This window comes from Thermobia domestica, chromosome 3, assembly GCF_964235325.1.
Source record: "Thermobia domestica chromosome 3, izTheDome1.hap1.1, whole genome shotgun sequence".
NCBI classification, from domain to species: Eukaryota; Metazoa; Arthropoda; class Insecta; order Zygentoma; family Lepismatidae; genus Thermobia; species Thermobia domestica.
In genome coordinates this window covers 121,950,340-121,975,064 of record NC_137456.1, presented here as the reverse complement: position 1 = coordinate 121,975,064, position 24,725 = coordinate 121,950,340, and the positions used below count along the sequence as shown (strand labels likewise).

General features: G+C 35.6%; 1 protein-coding gene across 3 annotated transcripts in view; it reads left to right on the top strand.

Moving 5' to 3' along the window:
* The window catches only part of LOC145680687 (uncharacterized), a 56,941-nt gene that overhangs the window by 24,751 nt on the left and 7,465 nt on the right, over positions 1 to 24,725 (top strand). Inside the window, exon 4 of one of the 3 annotated variants that reach the window (XR_014130661.1) lies at positions 16,613 to 17,236. The exons of 1 other annotated variant lie outside the window; for it this stretch is intronic. Coding sequence is in view for 1 of the 2 variants with exons in the window: in XM_081751579.1 (XP_081607705.1) it covers positions 16,613 to 17,054 (442 nt within the window). In the remaining variant the exon portion in view is untranslated. Of the gene's footprint in view, positions 1 to 16,612; positions 21,820 to 24,725 lie in introns of those variants that run through there. One more of the 3 variants, XM_081751579.1, reaches the window with a different exon arrangement.

The window sequence follows — 24,725 nt, the reverse complement described above, 5'->3', positions numbered from 1 at the left end:
ACAGTAGTTGGATTCCACTTTAAATTGTACGTCTTGTCCTATATTGTATCGCTAAAAGACGACACGTTATTGACTCGGGGTGGATAGTGAATGGGAAGAAGTAAATATCTGCTCCAATCTGTTTCAGAGAGGTAGAGCGTTTTCAAGATGCAGGAAAAAAAAAAAAAAAAAAAAAAGATCGAAGATAAAATTTAATTGTTAATTTGTTCAGGTTCGGACAGATGATAAATCTAGCCATATATGAGTAGTAATAGTGCTTGATATATGTAGAGAAATGAATGTTTTACTGCTGTAAGTAAAAGTAGATATGGTACGTTTAGGAGGTAAGTAATATTGAAAGAATCGCAACTATGGGAGTGAATGTTTCATTAAAATGGTTTGGATATTAAAATAGAAATTAACTAAATTTGGATGGAAAATGAAAATTGGGAAGAGCACAAAACCAGGAAATAAAATATGTGAAAAAAGAGATAAACACAAGAGGAAATTTATGAGATTAATTCTAGCTCAAAGTTGAGACAAAATATTCTTGTACATTTATATGTAAAGAGACATATTTTGATGAAGAGTTTGTGAAATGATGTCTATAAAATTGGTCGTGTGGAATTGTGATGGCTAGTGTGTGCGGATACTTTAAACTAAAGATTGCAAGAAGTGATGGATGATAAGTATACGGAGCAATTTGGTTCAACGGTGAAAATAATGCACTGGACTGGCGATGTATTTTTCCGCACTTGTCTGGTTAAGGTTATAGCTATTGAATTTAAGTATAAGGAGAAAGAATGCAATTATTTTGAACATGACTGTACAATTAACTCATTAGTAGAACCAATTTAGTTATATTTTGCACTGCAGCATTTACTTGATTTCTATCAGGAGTGCATTCCTATTAATGTTCATGTGTATATTGTTCAGTTTTTATGTAGCTTTGTCTGCATACAATCGTATGGAGAATGGTCATAAAGTTCGTATTACCTCCTAAGAAGGATGATAGTCACATACGCGATTGTTAGTGATATACTTTACCCTTCTCTACATAATCACCACCGAAGGTGGCACACTTCTTTCAGCAATTAATCACTTTCTGATTGATTGCAGAAGTCTGCATTTTGGGTGTTGAAGGAAAGTTCCTCTTCAAAAGTCATTTAGTCGGAGACACCTACAACGAAGCACTTTTAAGTTGCATAAAGAGGAAGAAATCAATTGATTTCAGGTCGGAAAGTGTGGCAGTTGAGGCTGAAGTGCATAAAGTTCATAGCGCAAAGAACGAGCAGAAGGGTGGGTGCATTGTCTGCCAAGTTCTCGAACTCTTTTCACAGCATTCCTAAACACTTCTCGTTCATAATACCCTATTGTTCAGTAGTTGTTCTCGTTTCTGGATCGTAATAACATACCAAGCATTCATCCATGATGGTTAGCCTCTGAGAGAAAACGTTCATATTAGTCTGGAACAGTGACAGCATTTCCCGAGACCTGTTACATTTCTGCTCTGTTTGACAGGTTGTGACCAACCTGGGAACCTATCGAATGGACACAGTCATATATAGATCTTTGTAGATAATGATGTGATCGAATCTGTGGAGCTAATGTTGACCTTTCGCATTAGGGTCAATCCATGCAAAGTGATCGAGAAAAAAGAAAAATTGCCGCTCGACCTTTTCAAAAAAATCTATTTTTTTCATGAATGTTTATCCTATATCAGGGTACTTCAAAACCACAATTGATTATTTTTTTTAACAACATCCCATGGCGACGCAACGGCTGCCGCCATTTTGCGTTTTTTCGATTTTAGGCGTTTATGTTGTTTTGAATATCTCAGCATGTATTTGTCCTACCAAATTGAAAATTGCTGGGCGTCTCCAACTCCTTCAGAGCTAAAACTTTGATTTCTCGACATTTTTGCCTAAAACCACTTCAAGGGGGTGAAATCAGAGCCTACAGTAGCAACAATTTTGGACATTGAATACATGTTTGGGAAGAGGAAACAACTGACGTAGAGATATGAATTTGTGTGTGCATGTAGTCCGGGGTCATAAGTTAATGCACAAAATTTACAGACCTGTAGCTGCTTCCAAAGGCCTGAAAAAATCGTAAAGTTGGAAAATTATGCCAATTTGGCATGTTTCACTGTCCAATATCTTCAATGGGCCTGGATAAAAAAAAATCTAAAATTTTGAGAGAAGTTAGTCCTTTATATACCATAATACACAACAAAGCGCGTTTTGTGTTGGGGTCAAAGTATTAAGGAATGACTTCATACTCTAGGAGCTGTTTTATTCACAAATTCAACTGAAAATTCGGTGTTGTGAAGTAATATAAAGTAGGATGAATGGTTAGTCCAGTCAAGGTTCTCAAGCTCGGTTCTTTTCTCTTGTTGTAACACTGTTTTATCACACCCACAGCAGCACTGGTGAAGAATGCCGCTATCAGCAGAAGGCGAGGAAAGTCAATGTGCACCCTTGATAAAAAAGTCCGTAAGTACTGATTGTTCTTGCTGCTTGCTATATCAATGATATTCAGTCATGTTTATTCTTTCTTAACTGTCAACTTACGCAAGAGACTGTTGTCCTTTCGTTTGATCTACAATCCGCAGTCAGTGTTTACAGCAAGTAAGTGTTCACTGACTTGGGAATGTAGATCAAACGAAAGGACAACAGTCTCCTGCATAAATTGACAGGTAAAAGAAGAATAAACATGATTAAATATCATTGATATAGCAAGCAGTAAGAACAGGCAGTACTTACGAACTTTTTTGTCAAGGGTGCACATTGACTTTCTTCGCCTTCTGCTGATAGCGGCATTCTTCACCAGTGCTGCTGTGGGTATGATAAGACAGTGTTACAACTAGAGGAAAGAACCGAGCTTGACAGCGTGGCTGGACTAACCATTCATCCTACTTTATTTTACTTCACAACAACGAATTTTCAGTTGAATTTGTGAATAAAACAGCTTCTAGAGTATGAAGTCATTCCTTAATACTTTGACCCCCTTCTGCTCAAAAACACAAAACGCGCTTTGTTGTGTGTTATAATATACTAAAGGACTAACTATTCTCAAAATTTCAGATTTTTTTTTATCCATTTATCCATTGGAGATATTGGACAGTGAAACATGCCAAATTGGCATAATTCCCCATATTTACGATTTTTTTTCAGGCCTTTGAAAACAGCTACAGGTCTGTAAATTTTTGTGTATTAACTTATGACCCCGGACTATATGCACACACAAATTCATACCTCTACGTCAGTTGTTTCCTCTTCCCAAACATGTCTTCAATGTCCAAATATATTGCTACTGTATACCCTGATTTCACCCCTTCAAGTGGTTTTAGGCAAAAATGTTAAGAGATCAAAGTTTTAGCTCTGCACGAGTTGGAGAGGCCCAGCAATTTTCGATTTGGTAGGACAAATACATGCTGAGATATTGAAAACAACGTAAACGCCTAAAATCGAAAAAACGCAAAATGGCGGCAGCTGCTGCGTCGCCATGGGATGATGTAAAAAATAAATTGTGATTTTGAAGCATCCTGATATAGGATAAACATCCATGAAAAAGTTCGATTTTTTGGAGATGGTCGAGCGGCACATGCTTGATCACTTAGAATGGATTGACTCATTATTTAATAACAATATGGAGGTCTGCGAGCACCAGAGCCCACTTGGGCGATAATGTTTTGTTTTCCGTTGAGTGACGGCCATCCACTTCGCGGTTCATTTTTCGGTACTTATTTGTTCACATTTAAAGCATCTCGGCCTCTTTAAAACTCTTTTGAAATGTTTTGTTTTCAAATTGTTTGAAAATGAAATCAGTTATTGTATTTGACCCCGGATAGTTTAACGTCCCACGCTGATGCTCTTTAGGCTAGAAACGTATGATTAATGAATGAATGATTGTGAATTATTATTATTATTATTATTATTATTATTATTATTATTATTATTATTATTATTATTATTATTATTATTATTATTGTGCTGTCCCACCTCGAATCAAACCCGAGACCATGTGCAGTGAAAGCAGATGCAGTAGCCACCAGATCATCGAGAGGGCATTCCGCTGTTTATATGTTTTGATGCATTCTCTTGATACGCCTCAACTCTTTTGATATGAATATCCTTGACATTCTTCTCCTGCAAGTGCAAGAAACTAATCACCACACGAAACTATTTCATTTGTACGGGCAACTTCGTGTTTTACGTCTCATGATTATGCTGGCTATGCTAAAGGAGACGGTGATGATGAAAAATGCATAAAAATGGTGGAATGAAGAAGGTGGGAGGAAACGGGAGAACCCCCAGAAAACTCACGCACACGATGTTTGTACACCACAAAGCCCACTTGGCGCGAACTGGGATCGAACCAGGGGCTCCAGCAACAGAGATGAAAGCTCTACCACTGAGCCACCGCAGCCCATTCGAAAAATAGAAAGAGATGAAAGTTGCTTAGGTTGAAAACCACCTATTTCAACAAGTATCTTCTGTTTCCGTTTTTTTCGAAATTTTATTCATAACGGAGTTGGCCTATGTCTGCAGACTTTCGATACATCCGGTATATATATATATATATATATATATATATATGCGTGTGCGTGCGTGTGTGTGTGTGTGTAAGTGTGTTTGTATATGATGTATGTGAAAGTATAAAATGTAGTTTATATAATGTAAGTAAATTAACTAGTGCTGTATATTCATTTGAGTTAAATTAAGGGTTTAACTCATTAGCTGCTTTTACGCCGTAGCTTTACCTTTGGGAATCTCTGCTGAACAAATTTCCTTTGAGTTATTATTAGGTTTTAAAGACCAGGGAGTAATCTACATCCCCCTAACACCCCCAGATTTCTTTACACACACCCCTGGATGGAAAAGGAATACTCCCCCAAATCCAATTGTATCAATCAGTATCATATAGGTTATTTATTTACACAGGGTGTCTAGCAGTCGGGAAAGTCGGGAATTTGTTTTAAATTTAAAAAATGGTCGAGAATTTGCGAAAGAAGTCGGGAAAAATGGAATTCTACGTTTGAAACAATATTATTGTGCTTATTTGCCTAGCTGGCAAAGAATTATAGATTTACTGGAATTAAATTCCACATGTTGGAAATGATGCTGCGCTTGTCGGAGTGACTCCGATAAACCTCGCGTTCCTAAATGCATCGCGATGTAGTACGTTTACATCGTATTTTTTTTAAAGTGTTCCTAAATACACCACGATCCATCTCAACCGTGTTTCTATTTTCTACGTAGAAGCGGTCACGTGGTACGTGTTGCATCGCGTGGTGTACATCGCATATGCCATGGATTTTCTGTGATTTATGTGACATACAAGTCCTTCCTGGTGGCATACAAGTCCTTCCTATCCCAAAGCAGATGATTCTATCAATGAGGAACGTATACGCGAGATTCAAGGAAGCCGAAGGACACCGCAGAAAAGTGATGTCAGAAAAAGATCGCAGGGCCGCTGGAAAAAGAAGAGCAGAACAGAGACGAAAGGAACTTAAAGCAAAGAAACAAAAAATCGTAAATCAGTTGTCAGAACAGGTTGCTGCCATAGAGGAGGAGATAAAAAAATTGCATGATTATATTGTTTCATTGCATATATGGAGAAGGAGACATTCTATGATCAGGTAAGAACTTGTACACTTTTTTCATTACATTCAACCTTTCCTAATTTTACGAAAACATTTTTTTAGGATGAGTCGGAAAATATTTAGAAATGGTCAGGAAAGGTGGAAAAAGTCGGGAAATTGCTGAGAGAAATTTGCTAGACACCCTGATACATCAAGTTAAAAAAGGTTTAGCGTTTAGGAAAGAAGGTAATATTCTTATTTATTTATTTCACTTCAAAAGTACGAAGGGACTTCGTTCTCATGTACGGTTTCGAGAACCACTTGACTTCATTATTTCGGGCGGTGTTTCGATCAAAACAATTGGCAAAACAGACTCGCTCATACCTACCCTCCTGGGCTCCGCGGTCGTTTCCGAGAAAAGAGATTGATGGACAGATGCAGATGACTGAAATTGGCAACGTCTTGAGCGGTCATTCGCCTACTTCCTCCTCAATAAGGAAAAAGGTGACAATATAATAATAAGTCTATGCCAGATTCAGTTGGTAAGTGCTACTCTACAAGTGGTGTATCAGCGGACGGAAGTTAGAAGGGTGTACTCAAAACGTTTTTAGAAATGAAGAGATCAATCGAAGTAAGAATTGTATATATTTTAGATTGAATCTAGTGTTATCAAGGAACGCATTTGTCGCTAGCTTAATTTTTTGCAAAGTATATTTTTATTCACGTAAATTCATTGAGCGGATTATTAAAATTAGGCTATATTAAGAAAAAGACAAAACAGAAAGATACAAAATATTTGTAAATTAAAAAACTGGATTTCTGGAAAACAATTAAATCAATGAATATTTTTCTTATGAAAGATATTCAGAGCCAATGACGTAGCCAGGAAGGGGCAAGAGCGGAGATTAAGAGATCAAATAATATTACAACAATTAACGTTAATAACAGGTTTGAATATTAAAATAATGAAATTGCAACTATGTACAGTATTAATTACTAAACGAATGTGATTTCATCATGGAACGAGGGAATTTTTCCCAATTAATATTTTGGAAAAAATTACCCACTAAAACTTGTTGGGGGTGAGTAAATTGAAATAATGGCAGAATTTTGCAAAATGATTACAATAATTCGTATGTAATCAATTCATATGTAATTACTGGGTAAAATAGTTGTGGTTAATTCCTAATACAGTGAAACCTTTCTTAACGGGCATCTCTCAATAGTGGACACCTTCATAAGAGGACAAATTTTATTATTCTTCCATGCCATAAATATGTGTGGTGTGGTGTTACGAGAGAGAACCCTTCCGTTTAGGTTCCGAAATAATCGTGTTCCACCGATGTCCGTTTTGAGAGGTTTCACTGTATTAATTAATAATAATAATAAATGCTCAAATGTGTGAACTTCCTTACCACTGCGAAGAGCTGATATTATGATTATGATTATGATTATTATTATTATTAATAGTAGTAGTAGTAGTAGTAGTGGTAGTAGTGGTGGTGGTGGTGCAATAGTTGCGTAACAAAATATACTGTTTTCTTTGAGTTCGTTTTGAACATCTCCCCCCCTCAAGTAAAAATTTCTGCCGTACTTACTGTTAAAGACGAATCTTGTACTTTTCTTCCTTGTCTGTTTAAGGTCTACGCACCCATCATATTTAAAATTCTAGCTCAAACAACTTGGGGTTAATGCTACTCTCACAAGGGAAGAGAGGGAGATTATATATCGAAGTGGAAGATGGTTTATACACCAATCGAAAGCACTAATTACGCCTATTACGAAACTGTAATAAAAATTTTTCGAATGCATATACTGTGCGAGTTATATGAATATACAGGGTGTCCAAAAAATCCGTTTCCACCCCTAGAAATCCCAAACTGTGAGACAAATGCCAAAACAGGAAAACACGTATTTGATTATTTTAAAACTACAATGTATCAAAGCAAAAAGTGTTGTCCTAGGGCCACCCACTGGGTCCCAGGGAGGGTCCAACTCAAAATTTTCAAATGGCAAGGGAGGCCAAGTAGCATATCGTTGGAAAGCTGTTGTTAAATGAAACAAGACAGAAGTAGTCTCGACTCTCCAAAATTACCCTGTGCAAAATGACGGCCGGTCAAAATGTACATCCTCATTCTCCTTCTTCGAGCGCATTCGCTTTCCATTTTGCAATTGGCACTTGTTGTGATTGTGAGACACTTGCACATATTCGCTGTTCCTGGTACAAGAAAATTTTTTGTTTGGAATCATTTTATTCTTGATAATCCAAACAGCGAGCATAAGTACCACTATTGTACATTATATGTTAACTAGTCAATTCTATACTCAAAGATGTAAAATGTTATTTCTTTTCTTCTCTTTGTTCCTTAATTTGCTTTTATTTTATTATATTTCTTTCTTTATTTATTTAGACATTACTGGGCCCAAAGAGCAGAATGTGACAGTAGAAGTATTTCTTTTCTTTCCGTTGAGTACAGGAATTAAAATGAAGACAAACTAAAACCCGACTACAAAAAGGAAAACTAAAACGCAAGATGTTTGCACAGTGTTATCGTAGAGCGTCCAGACTTGTTCCGTCTTCTTTCATTTAACAACAGCTTTCCAACGATATGCTAGTCGGGCTCCCTTGCCATTTGAAAACTTTGAGTTGGATCCTTCCTGGGACCCTGCGGGTGGCCCTAGGACAACACTTTTTGCTTGGATACATTGTAGTTTTAAAATGATCAAATACGTGTTTTCCTGTTTTGGCATTTGTCTCACTGTTTGGGATTTCTAGGGGTGGAAACGGATTTTCTGGACACCCTGTATATTCATGTAACTCGCACAGTATATGCATTCGGAAAAGTGTTATTACAGTTTCGTAATAGGCGTAATTAGTGTTTTCGATTGGTGTATAAACCATCTTCTACTTCGATGTATCATCTCCCTCTCTTCCATTGTAAGTCATTATGAACTTCAAGTATGCCATAAATTGTTTCAGTGGCAAGTACTATCCAATATAAAGGAAACCTGTATGTATATCCTATACTGGAAGAAAAAAAAATTCGTGGTCATACAGGCGGGGAAATATAATCTGGTTTTATGTATTTTTCCCCACAAATTTTTCAAAATTTAACTTGCATTGGTCTTATAACATCCTAGTTCAGGATAGCTGGTGTTTAGAGCACTCTGCACTCGACCTCGGAGTTACTGGACTCACGAAACTTGTATCATTTTACGCGTAACAGATGATAATTTCTGTGTTTTAAATAAAATAGGTAGAAATACATAGATTTCACACCTGAAAAGTTGCCATTAGTAAAAGTTTTGTATGTCACTATGAAAGTATTCTGATTAGGATACCCCGTCCCATCGACCTGACGTGTAAATATTCCGACTGGGACACTTCGTCTCGAAAAGGTTAATGGATAATTAAAAATACCTAGCATGAAGTATTAAAACACTTTGAAAATATTATATAATGGAAACTCACCAATTTCCAACGGAATTTAAAGCAGTTTTTAAGATTTAGAATCCAGTCTTTATTTCACCATCTTCTGTTGATTGTCACTTCCAATCATCACTATCATCATTATCACGTCCTTTTCCTACCATTTCATCTTCTAATTGTTCTTCAGGTTGATTATCATCCTATAAAGTGTCATCTTCACTACCATTCATATTATAAGAAACATAGCATTTCTTTTTATACCCTTAATAACAGACTCACTGCTAATCCTGTTCATGCCATAACGAGCCATTGAGACACTTTTAATAAGCTATGAAATAAAACTTTTTTCTTTCAAGGGTAAATGACTAAGGCTCGATTAGAATACGAATGCCATTTTTAACGAAACAATTTTTATACAGAAAATCCGTACCATACTCGGGACAGTACAGTATAACAGTTCACATTGAACTCGAAAATCAGGGTGGGGCGCGGTGGCTGAGTGGTAGAGCGTTCTTCCCTTTGTGGTGGACAAACACCGTGCTCGTGGTTTTCTCGGCGTTCCCCCGTTTTCTCCCAATTTCTTTATTCCACCATTTCATTTATTTCTCATCATCACCGTCTCCTTTAGCCTAACCGGCATAACCGGGAGACGTAAAACTCAAGAAATATTTCATTTCATTTTTTTCGAAAGCCAGGGAATTAAAATGAGTGTCAGAGAATATCAGGGAAATGCTTCAAAATATGCCGAAAGTCAGGTAAATCTGCTACATTTGACAGAAGACCCAGGGCTTTTTATGTGCATGTATATATAGAGACACGTCCATAGAAGATATGAGGAACAACTCAAAGAATCAAGACAGATTCAAAAACAATAAGATAAGAAAAAAGACCGAAAAACATAATTATTTTTAAAAATAGAAAAAAGCTCCGAGAGATGTTAGAACTTCATGCTTTGAATGAAAAAAAAAAAAAAAAAATGTTAGATTTGTTGATTGTAAATGATCAAAGAGTGAGGCCAAATTATATGTGTACTTGTTTATAAGTGCATTTAAAATATGAAAATATTGAAGTTATTATCGTATAATTATTGTTAGTACTAGTGTTTGATTGTATTCCAAATACAGGAAATTTGACTTACAATAAATATGTACCATAAGAAAGTAAGCTTATACTGTACTTAAAACATAAAAACGAGATCATTTGGGGATGATGGAGGCCGATTAAGAATTGAATTTTCTCGAAATCTAACTACATATGATAGTGTTTGGGGTGTCGCAAGTCAGGGGATACTTACTTGGAAAGTCAGGGAAAAGCAATACCAGAAAATCAGTATGAACTGATAATAACTGTCTTCAGTTTGAAGAAGATTGTTTACAGCAAAATGGATTGGCAATAAAAAATTCGTTGTCTTAGCTCCCTGCTTATAATGTACTTTATCAGTCTAAGTTCAAACTTGTGAATGATCCTATTGTAAAATTTTCGGAGTATTATAGGTATGGCTGATATTTATTTATAGAAATGAAAATTAGGTCAGTTTCCTATAGGATTTCTTTAATAACATATATTTGGTCTAGGAATTAATTCGTGCGGGTGGACAAGAGATGGCGCAACGAACGGAGCGTCCCACAGTTCCGTGTATCCACACATGTGTTGCAAACCCCTGTCATCGCGTATCGTTCGTAGTATAGGGCAGTGGATTAAAGCGTCAACAACACCAGTTTGTAGTTAAGTGAACATGGCGCAATTTGTGCCTGATAAAGTGTTTTTGCGGGGTGTCCTGCTGCATTACTTTAACATGCAGAAAAGTGCGACTGAAAGTCATCGTATTTTGGTGGAAGTGTATGGTGACCATGCTCTAGCTGAGCGAACGTGTCAGAAGTGGTTTGCACGGTTTAGAAGTGGTGATTTCGGCTTGGCAGACCAAGAGCGAACAGGACAGCCCAAAAAATTTCAAGACGAAGAATTGACAGCATTGCTCGAGCAGGATTCGTGTCAAACGCAGGAACAACTTGCAGCAGCATTAAGCGTTGATCAAAAAACAGTCTCCAAACGCTTGAAAGCCATGGGAATGATTCAAAAGATGTCACATTGGGTTCCACATGAATTGAAAGACAGAGACGTTGAAAGACGAAAAACCATTTGCGAATTGCTGCTTCAACGACAGAGCAGAAAGGGGTTTCTGCATCGAATTATTACGGGTGATGAGAAGTGGATCCATTACGAGAACCCTAAACGAAAAAAGGCCTGGATGAAACCAGGTGAACCAGGTCCATCACAACCAAAACGAGATATTCACTGTGCAAAGGTTATGCTGTGCATATGGTGGGATATGAAAGGTGTGGTGTACTATGAGCTGCTGCAACCGGGTGAAACTATGAATGGAGAACGTTATCGACGACAATTAATGCGTTTGAAGCAAGCTCTGGCCAGAACACGACCAGAATGGGAGAACAGACATGATAAACTTATTGTTCAACATGATAACGCTCGCCCACATGTCGCAAAACCGGTCAAAACCTATTTAGAAAATGTCGGATGGGAAGTTTTACCCCACCCGCCGTATTCACCAGACGTTGCTCCTTCGGACTACTACTTGTTCGATTGCATGAACAACGATTTGATTGGACAGCGGTTTACTTCTTCAGAAGATATCGAAACATGGGTCTCTGACTGGATCGCTTCCAAGGATGAGGACTTCTTCCGCCACGGAATCCGTACATTGCCTGACAGATGGGCGAAAGTGGTGGCTAGCGATGGACAATATTTTTCTTAAGGTATTTATGTATTTTGTGTTTGTACTACAGCTTCAATGTGTGCGTACCAACCGCACGAATTAATTCCTAGACCAAATACATAAAAAATCCGGTTTAATTTTGAAAAAGAAATAATAACCAGTTTAGTTTTTTACATTTATAAATACATGATAAAGCATCAAGTTTATTATTTATTTGGAATCCTACGACAGGCTTTGTTTGTAAATTATGAATCGGCGCGACCATCCACAAGTAGAGATCTACATATAGAAAAAATGTACTTTCATAGCAGTATCTCGTTGTACTCTGAAAAAGAAACGGAGAATATTTTAATTCTGTGGCACTGTGCATGAAACCCATAACCCGCACAAAACAAATTCAAAGAAGAATCAAGTCTAAATAAAGTAGTGAATATATCTTGTACAACTTTGTTTATTGATGCCAACCATTGTCAATATCAATGTGCGTATATGCTGCATTAAATGTTAAATTATTAGTAAATTATCATTATATAGGAAGTCACAATCATAAGAGAGCAATAATGTTTACATGTTGAAAGCAAAATCTTCTGTGTATAAAAACCATAACCCATTCAAAACTATTTCACAGAAAATCAAGTGTAAATGAAGTAGTGAATATATCGATAACTTTGTTTATTGATGGCATCCATTATCAATATGCTTACGTGCTGCATTAACTGTTAAACTATTACTGAAATATCGTTTTATAGGAAGCAATAATAATAATAATAATAATAATAATAATAATAATAATAATAATAATAATAATAATAATAATAATAAACAATGGTGTTCACATGTTGAAAGCAGTGTTCCTTCCGTGAAACCCATAACCCAAATTAATGCTTACGTCTTACAACTTTGATTATTGATGTCATTCACTGGAGATACAAATGTGATAATAACCTACAGTAAAAGAAAACTTAAATCATCAATGTATATTATTCAGCTAAGGTCTGGCCACTCGAGGGTAGTAGATTGTAAGGTCATACGACACCCCATTAAAGAAAATCCATCCATCAGCACATGACGATTGTCAAACGAACTCTGAATGTCCCAGTCGACTGAAGTGCGTCACTTTCATGAACCCGGGAAAACTTTAGGAGGTGGCGCATTGCGCCATATGAGTTGATCTCAGCTCAGGCCTAGAAGAAAGTAGATGTATGCAGATAACTTTTGCAAAATCCACGTGCTATGCGTTTCAGGAAACAAATTGTCACATGGGATGAAAAGTTGGTGTTTTCGTGAGATCCGAATGTGCAAAATTAATGGTTGAGCAAGGACCTTCTTCCAGAATTAGTCATCAAACAGGGTTGTTTCGAACATGGAGTCGTGCTCTATGTATGGTGGAACTACAAGGGGTTAACTCATTTCGAATTTGTTCCTAACAGTCGTGTCACCAACTCCGACCTTTATTCCGAGTGAGCCAAAAGTATCCTGTATTGGTGAACCGAACGCGCGTCCTGGTGCAACAGGATAGCGCAAAACTACTCTCGGCTCGAGAAATAAATAAATAAATAAATAAAAAGAAGGAGGTTCGCCACAGCCTGCAAATCCCATTTCCACATTTTTTTAAATCATTTTTGGTTACGGTGTTGTACATGTTGCTGCTTGAAACAATTGCAATGATTACAGTGTAATCACTGTCAGTTATGCTCTCTGGTCGTAATTTTGTGTAAGACAGGCAGAATATCATACTTTCCTTTGGTGTTACCCTTCCGTCATCTCTGTTCCCCATTCATTTTTACGTTAATGAAATCTACAGGTCCAATAATGAAATATTACCTTAGGCAGCACGTTGATCCGACAAATCATTCTTCAATTATGGACATTTTTCTATCATTCAGTCAAATTTTCGGCAGGCTGTAGCTCAGAACAGACGCATTTCCGAGCAGCGTTTTCCTATCTCAATTTTTTTTTTTTTTATCATTGTCATTGTTCATTCCTTCAAGTTTTACCCGAGGTCACGGAAACACACACACACACTCTCTCTCTCTCTCGCTATATATATATATATATATATATATAGAGAGAGAGAGAGAGACTGAGACGAATATTCGGACCCAAGAGGAACGGGAATGGGGAATGGCGGAAACTTCATAACGAGGAACTACATAATTTATATGGTTTACCCAACATTGTTAGGGTCGTCAAGTCTCGGAGGCTTAGGTGGGCGGGTCATGTAGCTAGAATGGAAGAAAGTAGAAACGCTTTCCAAGTCTTGACTGGAAGACCAATCGGAAAACGACCATTAGGAAGACCTAGGCGCAGATGGGAGGACAATATTAAGATGGATCTTGCAGAGATTGGAATACAAAGTAGAAACTGGATGCAGTTAGCTAAGGATAGAAGTCAGTGGAGAGTTTTTGTGAACGCGGCATTGAACCTCCGGGTTCCATTGGCCATAGAGTTAGTTACAGAGAGAGAGAGAGAGAGAGAAACAAGTGTTATGTAAGGTGTCATAGGTACATATATGTATATATGACACCTTACATAACACTGGCTTTTTAACCATGCACAGCACCACAATACTCGCTTTCCCGACTGCTTTTGGTACTTCACACCTCTACAGTCATTTAAACAACGGTTTTCAGACCCTTCCCTCCTGACAGTGCTACTAGTACTTTTATTTACAACGTACGTAGGAAGGCTCTTATAAACGAAATGGTTAGTGTTTTTATATGATCTCTGTCCTGATCCCAGCACGAATACATATGATTTGGTTCATATATTAAATTGTCGACAGATCATTCAATTATGGTTAGAAAAAAAAAAGTTAAGAAGTATTCTGCAACCTCTCTGATTTTCAGAGCGGGCAAAAATTGTTGGCGCTCGGTTATGTGGTGCGAGCTTGACGAAAATAGTAAGTGTGTTGGTTATGTCGTGAAGAACGCTGTCCGAGGAGATTACAGCTTACAGAACCACATCGACGAAGAGAAACAGCGGTATGAAGAAAACTCTCAGTGACAGGCCCCGCCGAGCATTAAAACGGATTGCCAACTTAGAACTGTCCCGCATTGCGGTGTAGGAGATGGAGGAACTGAAGGCTCCTCCAACAGCCTGTATCGACAATCACAGTCCACCATTATATGGACATACGGGGTCGGATTGCACGGGCGAAACCATTTATAGTACATGACATGGACATACGGGGTCGAATTGCACGGGCGAAACCACTTATAATACATGACATGGACATACAGGGTTGGATTGCACGGACGAAACCACTTATAATACATGACATGGACATACGGGGTCGGATTGCACGGGCGAAACCACTTACAATACATGGCATGTACATACGGGGTCGGATTGAACTGGCGAAACCACTTGTAAGAGACCGGAACGTTCTGGGTTGTGCCTGACCAAAATAAATTGCCTTGGTGTTAATACTCTCTGTGTTATTCACATTCAAACTTATGACAGTATTTATGATATAACCAGGTAGATACCCGAAAATACGAATCGGAAGATTTTTTATTGTTGCCATCCATAGAAATTACAGTGTGACCAGAAAATGGTTTACCCAAAAATCTAGGTTAAGGCAGCGACTAGAAAAATGAACTCAACTGTAATTGATGACATCATGTTGTCTTGTTAACTACTTTTAAAATGATATTTGTATTTATTTTGTACTATTTATTACAAAATTATTTATTTTGTATTGTTTATTACAAAGAAATACAAATATTATTTAAAAAGCAGTTAACAACGAATCAAGACAACACGATAAGTCATCAATTGCAGTTGAGTTCATTTTTCTAGTCAATTCAATGGGCAATTCATATTCTGGCCACACTGTAATTTCTATAGATGGCAACACTAAAAATTCTTCCGATTCATATTTTTGGGTGTATAATAATATCTATTATTGTGGTAAGTTAACATTTCATTATCTCTTTTCACTTACGAAAAACAGGCAAAAGAAAAAAATGTTAGTTATTGTATCATTTTTAGTAGTCTACCCCCTTAAAGTTCATTTTCCGTCGTTTTAGAGAGCTTGTAACATGGAAAGAACATTTTCCGCCATATGTTGATTGATTTTTTAAAATTTCTTTTGAGGTTCGCTACAAAATGGCTGTTTAGAGATGTTGGAAAGAAATATACTGTAGTATATACACGAGTGTATATATGCTTACTTTCTTAGTAGTCACCATCTAGCTTCATTAATCGATAAAATGATATATTTTTAAGTTATCGTTACAATCTTACATGAAAATAATATTTTTTCAGTGGGTATCACTGTTTTCATTATTTTAATATATGCCATCTTCTCAGTTCATTCTTTTCCATGAAGAGTTCTTTTAGTGACTTCATGACAGACAGGTCTTTGAGTCAATATAATGCATAAATTAGTTTTTTTTTTAATTAGCTAAAAATGGAAATTTTATCTGCTGTCTCAAAGGCGGTATTAATGATGTTTAGTGCTTTGCAGCTTTGCATATTGAGTTTACTATATCTTAAGCGCCAGTGATCTATTATACGTTCAGTTCACTTCTTTTAATTTTTTTCATGAAAAAGAGTACACTGTATGACAGGAGACAGACAAGCCAATAAGGTAGCAAATAAAGTAAACTCAATTTATAATTATTTATAAATATCTTTCTCTCAAAATTGGTACTTACTGTGGAAATATATATATATATATATATATATATATGGACCGGTATGTAGATCCAAAACGTATATAGTGATCTGTTGCAATAGTATTTTTATTTCTAACTTCACGTGTTGTATATTTTGCTTCTTCTGTTTCAATTCAATACTGCTCCCGAATGTATATATATATATTTTTTCTATAAAGAAAACGACGAGATCTGAGCATTATTTTTCTTCTTTCTAGTTGTGACAAGGGAGCAACGGTAGGAGATGAGAAGGAACTTACAAAGTTCGTGAGCCCATCCATAAAGGTGGAAGAGCATTTCGAAACAGGCATTGTCTGTCCTCATTGTTCCCAGTCGTGTGAACTGAAGCGCAGTGGCGTGCTGTACTGTAGTCATTGTAACAGTGATATTCCAGTCCTGACTGAATTCAGTGAAGGATTCGTCCGTTGTTATGTGTGTCGCAAGGTGTTCTTGGACAAAAATCGCCTCGTTCGGCACACGAGGATACATAATGATGACAAACCTTTCTCATGTACTGTTTGTTACAAAAGTTTCCGAGAGAAGCATCACCTTATCCGGCATAATCGTATTCACACAGGAGAGCGACCATACGTTTGTCCCATATGCTCGAAAGCTTTTGCTGATAAGTCTAATCTTGATCGACATATGAAGATACATTAATTTTATTCGTTTACATATCCTTTATACGTTTTATTTCAGTTTGATTGTTTCTTCGTCAGTTGTAAGGCTGTATGTACTATATAAAATTTTCTTTGATATATTTTTGAGTATTTTCAAATGGATTAGTTAGAGAATTTTCGTAAGAAAACATTATTATACTCCAAGGATAATTGACGAAAAAGGTATGTAGATATTTATTTTCGTAATAAAAATATTGTTTTGCGTACTAATTATACTATCAGATATGTCTTTCTTTGTAATAGTTAGCTTTTATTGGAAGATTGAACATTGTACAGTCACGTTCAAAATGATCGTATATTCTCCTCTTAAATTTCGAGAACTATTTACTTAACCGTTGTGCAGAATTCCAGAATTTACAATGGAAGTTAAGGATAGTGCGGAAGAAATGAAAATATTGGTTTAAAAGAAGTGTATTAATACAGGAAAATGTAAATAATTTCAGTTGCAGTATAAAGTACGATATAAATACGGCACATTGAGAACGTACTAAGGCATAGAAAGTTAATTTTCTTGATGCTTTTGGTACTCACGAATTATTTTAAATTAAGTTGGTCAATAATAGTAACAAGGGGAGCTAAGAAGTAAAAATGCAGACGTAATTGGGTAAGGACTATTGAATACGTATTTCTTTTTCCAGTACCAAAGAGCTGGGTAATCATGTAATTGTATTAGTGTGAAGAATCACTTTTTTAAATCTAGTACTTGGTCACTGAAGTACAGTTCCTTCGAGCCGGTCAATCATTTACTCACTGTTCCATTAATCAGATTTTTCTTTCTTTCTTTCTTTTTTCTTGTGTAGTAGTGGTAGTAGTAAATGCTGTTTTCATATTTAGTACATTAGTAAATGCGTTAGACAGAAGAAAGATGGAAAAAATTTCGTATATGGTTCGTTCACTGCAGTATGAGTATACTTCAGCTCAAAATGTTCTCAAACATGAAAAAATGATGCATTGAGAGTTTTGACACGTGACAGGCAGTACTGGGTAATACAGACGTTTTCTTAAGTAACAGAGAAGCAAGCAAATGTGTATTGAATGTAAATATAGGTAAAGTGAATTAATACAGTATAATAATTTGGATAAAGTTGTCCTTTTCTCCCGTAAAACATAAGTATTTTTTTTTCTTCTCTTTTCTTTTGACTATTTGTGTGCCGTAGTTGAGTTAAGTCGAAAATGCACTACAATATTTAATCCATTTCTTTCAGTTCAAATCCTTTTGTAAAAGTTCAAGTGTAAACTTGTTCTTCCTTTTGAATTTTATTTCTACATTTTGTAGGTCATGTCGAATAGAGGAAGAAAGAGAAATAAAAGGTACAGACCATAACAGAAAGTTTCTTGGTCTCATTTCTGAAATCTAAATTGTGTCATACTGTAGAGTTATTAGTGAAATATTTATTTATAAAATACAAAGGAAATTATGAGATTTTTTTTTCCTGAAAACTATGTCCGAAGAAAACCTGTCCTACCATTATGCTATGCTTTTTGGGTTTCTCGGAAAGGAAATGATTATGACATATTCTTACAAAATACCAAGTAAATGATTCGCGTTATTATCGTAAAAACAGTCGCAACAGGACAAATTTGCACTAGTATCCTTTTTGATATATTGTAAGGAGAAAGGACTATATTGTAGTGTTAATGAATATTTGATTATGGTTATGAAACATAAGAACTGTTAGTTTCCTTCTTTTTTCAGAAAATCATTGTTTCTAACTTTTCCACCTTTTTGTAAACTATTCTTATCCTGGGATGTAGAAGAGAAATTCAAAACACTTCCTGGGAAATGCAGTAACTTACGCGCCAAAATATACAGTACTGAAATGAAAAGATGAACAAAATTACATTATTGTCATCTGTTAGTTTATTTCTCCTCAAAAGAAATTAACACACAGACTACATACATACATAAGTACACTGTTAGCGTGTTTATACCACGGCATGTGTAATGTAAGTGTTCAACGTGTGCACCGCCTCGCTGTAGACAGTGTTCACGCAGATTCTCAAACATATTCTGAAACAAAGGTTGCTGCAGACTGCTGCAAAAGATGATGATTTGCTCACATAATGCAGGCACAGTTCTTGGCTTATTCTTAACAATAGACAGCATAACTGTGTTACTTGGTGCCACTCCTCTCGGAATTGTTCTGCCACCTTTTTCAAACTCGGTCCACCTTCACGACCGCTTCCGTATGAGCAGAAATAACGTCCCAACTATGAATACTTTTTCCTCCGTCAAGAGACCCATTTCCAACAACAAGTGCAGAACACAACTTCCTTTTCGCTAACGCGAACAAGTTCAGGTGGAGCTATGCCCCGTCCACAAACGCAACTACGTATTCGAAATGCGCGAGTTTCAGTACTGTATATTTTGGTGCATGCCGTACTATTAACTTAGTGTATTACTTTCGGAACCCATTATTACTTAACATTGGATATATGTTAAAGGAACAAGATAACTATGAACTCTTTCCTCGTATTTTCTCCCCAGTGTATACTGAATATGCTGAATAAAACTTTTTGCTTGCTGGTGTATTGCTGGTCTGTACATAATATCGATTGTTTTGCCACGCCACGGTAGTAAACAGATAACGGTAATTTTGTCAGATAAACAAAATTAGTAGTTCGCATAATGCTCAAAAATAGCAGAATCCAAATTATCATGTGTAAATTATCAAATTATGTTCGTAATTACCTCATTATAGGCAGAATTACCTCTTTATAATAGCATAAAATAGGTAAAAATTGCTAACTATGAAGTGGTGAGTAGTTTCTGTAAAAATCACAAGAGGAGGGGAAGGAAGTTTAGTAATTTTAGTTTCAAAATATTTACTATTCTGTGTAGAGGCAGTTAACCATGAAAGTTGCGAATTAAGCTTCGAATGCTCTTTAGTGTTAGTAAAATCTATAAATCTTATAATAGCGTCGATTTATCGTAGTCAGTCGGGCTTTTTCGGTATGTTTTTGAAAAATTAAATAGACCTTAAATAACATTTGTATTGTTTATAAAAAGTAAGTGATGTTTTACTCTGACTACATTTGACTTTAAAAAAAAATCCATATAAAAACAAGAGCTGTTTACATTATTTGTCTTTCACAATATGAATCATGTAATTAATAAACCGACAAGAATAACACCACATTCTAAGACTGCTGTTGACAATGTCCTTACAAATATACCCTTAGACAATTTAAAAATGACAAAACGACTGAATGATCAACCACATTCGCATAAACAGAAATTCTACACTTGAAAATCGTAGAAAACGTGATAAAAATCTTCAGTGCCAAGAACACGCGCATTTAACAGAGCACTAATTAGCAAAAATTGGGACCAGTTATTTATTATCAGTAATACAGAGGAAAAGTTTGATTACTTTTATAAAACGTTTTCACCTATTTTTGATAGATCTTTCCTCGTAGTAAAAGAGAAAGAAACGAAAGAATGCAGTACACAAGCCATAAAATAATACAATATAATAAAGTGGCAGTTTAACGAGGAAAATCCATTCTGAAGAGGCACTTGAGATGCTAAAATCGAGAGATCCTTGAATTACGAATATAATCTTCCATACTTGCAAAAATGAAGTAGTAAAAGAGCGGAATAACTTAAAAGGATTTATAATTGTTAGCGATAATATTCAGTAAAATTGCATAAAGGCTAAAAGTCATAATTTATTTGTTTAACGAATGCATGGAGAGCGGAAACTTTCCATCAAAACTGAAAATAGCAAGAGTTAAACCAATCTTCAAAAATGGATATAGGAAGAGAATTCATTAGAGATAGGATGAAAATTGTAAGCTGATTTCCTTATTGCTTCTCTGAGTAAGATTTCCGAAAACTTAATTTAAAAAAATGAGAGAACAAAAAAGAAAGAAAGAAAGGAAGAAAGATGATGAGCTTCATACAAAAGCTGAAAATATTAGCTTCTGAACAGCATAGCTTTACGTCCAATAAATGCAGAATTGGCGCTGCTTACACGCTGATGAATGATATATTGGAAGCAATTTATAATAAGATGTTGAAGATAGGAATATTTTATGATTTTATTAAGGCATTTGACTGGTCAATCATACAATTCTGCTTAAAAAGATTTGCGTACATGACATAAGGGGTGATGCTCAGAAATAACTTGAATCGAAGACAAGTAGTAGAAATAACTCTCATACTTAAAAAAACGTAAAGAAAACATATCAGTCAACTTACAGCACACAAACCACGGAGTACCATAAGGATCAATCTTGGTACCTTTACTATATCTCTTTTGCATAAATACTCTTCCAGAAAACGTAAAATCCATACTGTGGGCAGACGACACAAGCTTGATTCTTAAAGGGGAAGATATAAAAAGAACTAAAATAAAACATGAAATGTTCAAGAAAATATGAAGCAAACGAGTTATCAAATGAGTCAAAAACATAATTCGTACGGTATTCTTCTACACCGAATGAAACAAAAAAAGCTAAAGAAGTCTTTATACAACATAAGCAACTTGAAAATTTGTTGTCAGATATTAGATTCTTGAATTTGAAAATACACGAAAACTTAAATTGATTGAACCACATACTGTGAGCAACACAGAAAATAAATAGTAAATTATATACTTCTAGATTTCTTTTAGCAAAAGAGACACTGACCAAAGCTTAAAACTTTATTTTAAATTATAATTTGTAACTGTTTCGGATATCTAGCATATCCTTCTTCAGACACGATCGAAATTAATGAAAATACAGACATATATATAAATGTTGTTATAACAGAGTTTAAATTCTTTCTCTGTTTCTAAGAGATTTCTAAGAGAAAATTTAGAGACAGAATCTTTACTACAAGTTTATTTACTCATTAAGGTATAGGATAGCTTTTCTGGGGAAATGATAAGAACGACATAGTTATTTTTCAGAGAACAGAAAGAAGCCTCGTATAATCACTGGCAAACTATGCACATACTTATGTAAATAGATATTAAAAAAAGAAAACGAAATCCTCACTGTTCTGTCATACGTCCTACAAATAGCCGTATACACCAAGAAGGAAACTAACGCCGTTAACACTACACATGATTGTTTTAGCATATAAAACAAAAATTTATTGCAACCTACTTTACACACAAAAGCCTACGAAAATGGAAATCAGTATTTATAATCGCCTTCCAGGAGACTTTAGGAATGGAAAATATATTGTGTAGTTTAAAAATAAAGGTAAGAAAGTTTCCATTAAACACCGTACAAAAGAATTCCTGGACGATAAAACTATAGTTGTTTTCCTTTTCGTGTATATTAAGATACTCCTTTGTATTTAATGTTGTAATGATTAGTTACCATTTGGAATTGAATGTAACGTATACAAACAACTATATTATATAAGAAATACTATTCAACGAAGTATTGTAAACAAGTAGCCGTAGTATAATGTATTTTGAACTGAACGTCCGAACATGAAATATCTTATCGTGATCAGTGATTTTAATGGCTGGGATACTGCGGGGTGGAAGACAACACGAAGCTACCACTTCATTTTCCCTAATTTGCAGACAGAAAAAGAACATATATACAATGATCTTTCGCAGGTCAAAATATAGTTCCGGAGATAAAATATCCTCTCCATTCGAATCTCTGGGAGGGGGATGTCTTGGGAAGGATATTGGACGAGAAGGTAACAATGTGGGGAAGATAGAGAAAAAAAGACAAACAAGAGCAAAAGGTTTAGGATTGAGACATGGAACGTACGTACTATGTTACAGGGAAGGAAGTATAGAAAATCTTATATATATATAAAATATAGAATGTTTTACTCAGGTAATGAAAAGGGCGGTCATAATGGTGTAGGAATAATTCTTGGTAAGCGCTTAAAAGAGAAGATAGGGAAAGTAGAATTTGTTATTGATAAAGTTAAGACTTATAAGAAAAAAGAAGGATTTAGTGGTGATACAGATATACGCACCGACGACTTCGCATACAACTGAAGAAGCAGAGGAAAATTATGAGAAAATAGAAGAAATTATAGATAGGGAGAAGAAGGATGCATGCGTAATTGTAATGGGAGATTTCAATGCAGTAATGTCGTAGGCAAATATGGTTTAGCGAAAGAAATGAAAGGGGAAAGGGACTTAGAACGAATAATAAATCTATTTACTCTTAATCGATGTTCTATAGCCCTGATCCTTATATATATTTTGAGCCACATAAATAAACAAAATTAATATGGTACCAAAATGTCGTTTATTATACCTTTTTATGTTCGTTGTGATCTCTCTGATGTTATTTATATTATAGCTTACAGTAACTCCGTTTCTATGTCGACATTTAACATATCGTCATGGTTACCAAAAAAACAAAAACATACATATACGAAAACATTGACTTTTAAAATATAATTATTTTTGTGTCTTCTTCTTCTTCTACCATAGAAATAGCTGACTAGTACATATTTAAAGAAACATCACATATTGTCCAGAAAAAGTTTAAAAGAATACAACATATCGTTGTAGACTACTCAATTTCTGTATACAGAATTCACTAGTAATTGGGAACACTTGGTTCAATTAGCACAAGAGAAAAAGATATACCTGGAAATTCTCAATAGACGGCCGAAGATATCAGATAGACTATGTTATGATTCAGGACAGGTATCGGAATAGCTTGAAAAAATGCGAAGTCGGCATTTTTCCCCGGGGCCAACATTTTCTCTGATCATAGCTTGTGCTGGCCGAAGTAGATATTCAGCTGAAAAACATAGAGAGAAGAAAAGTAGGCAACAAGATGTTGAATATTGAAAAGTTGAGAAAGAAGGGAGTAAGAAATCATTTCGTTGAAAAATTCGAAGAAAAATACTCAAATGAGGAAGGGAAAGGTGCAGGTAGTAACAGATGGTGGGAACATATTAAACTTCGCATACAGCAGGCTGCAGAAGAAGTAGTGTGCTACCGCGAACACAAAACGGCTAAGAAGCCATGGATTACAGAAAGATGTTAGAGAAAATAAGTGAAAGAAGATGTGGAAAAAGGTAGGTACAGAAGAGGGCAGAAAGATGTACAGAAAGTTAAACAATGAGTTACGAAGGGTAACAGACAGAGCAAGGAAAGAGTTTTACCAAAGAAAGTGTAAGAATATAGAAGAATTAGGAAGAAGTGGGAAATATGAGGAAATGTACAAGCAGGTGAAACATATGGAACTTCGGACGAAACAAGTGGTATTACAAGGGAGACAGAAAATTAGAATGGAAAGGTAGTCAGCGAAAGAAGTGAAGTCTTAGGAAGATGGAAAGAATATGTTGAGGACTTACGTAGGAGTAGGGATAGACCATATGGCCTAGATGTTGAAGTAGAAAATGAAATACGTGACGATGATAAAGAGTTTAGTATTTTTCGGCATGAGTTTGAAGAAAAACTATATCCGCGATTAGGAATAGAAGGGCAACCGGGATAAATAATATACCAATCGAATTCATTAAGAATATGGGAGACAAGGGCAAAAAAGAATTGTTCCAATTTTGCAGTGAAATATATGAAACAGGAGTGTGACCAAAAGACTTCCTGAAGACAATCATAATACCGATTACTAAGAAATCGAACCCAGAGAGATGTGAGTATTATAGAATTATAGTCTCATATCGCATGCAACAAAAAAATTGCTTCGAATATTGAACAGAAGATTG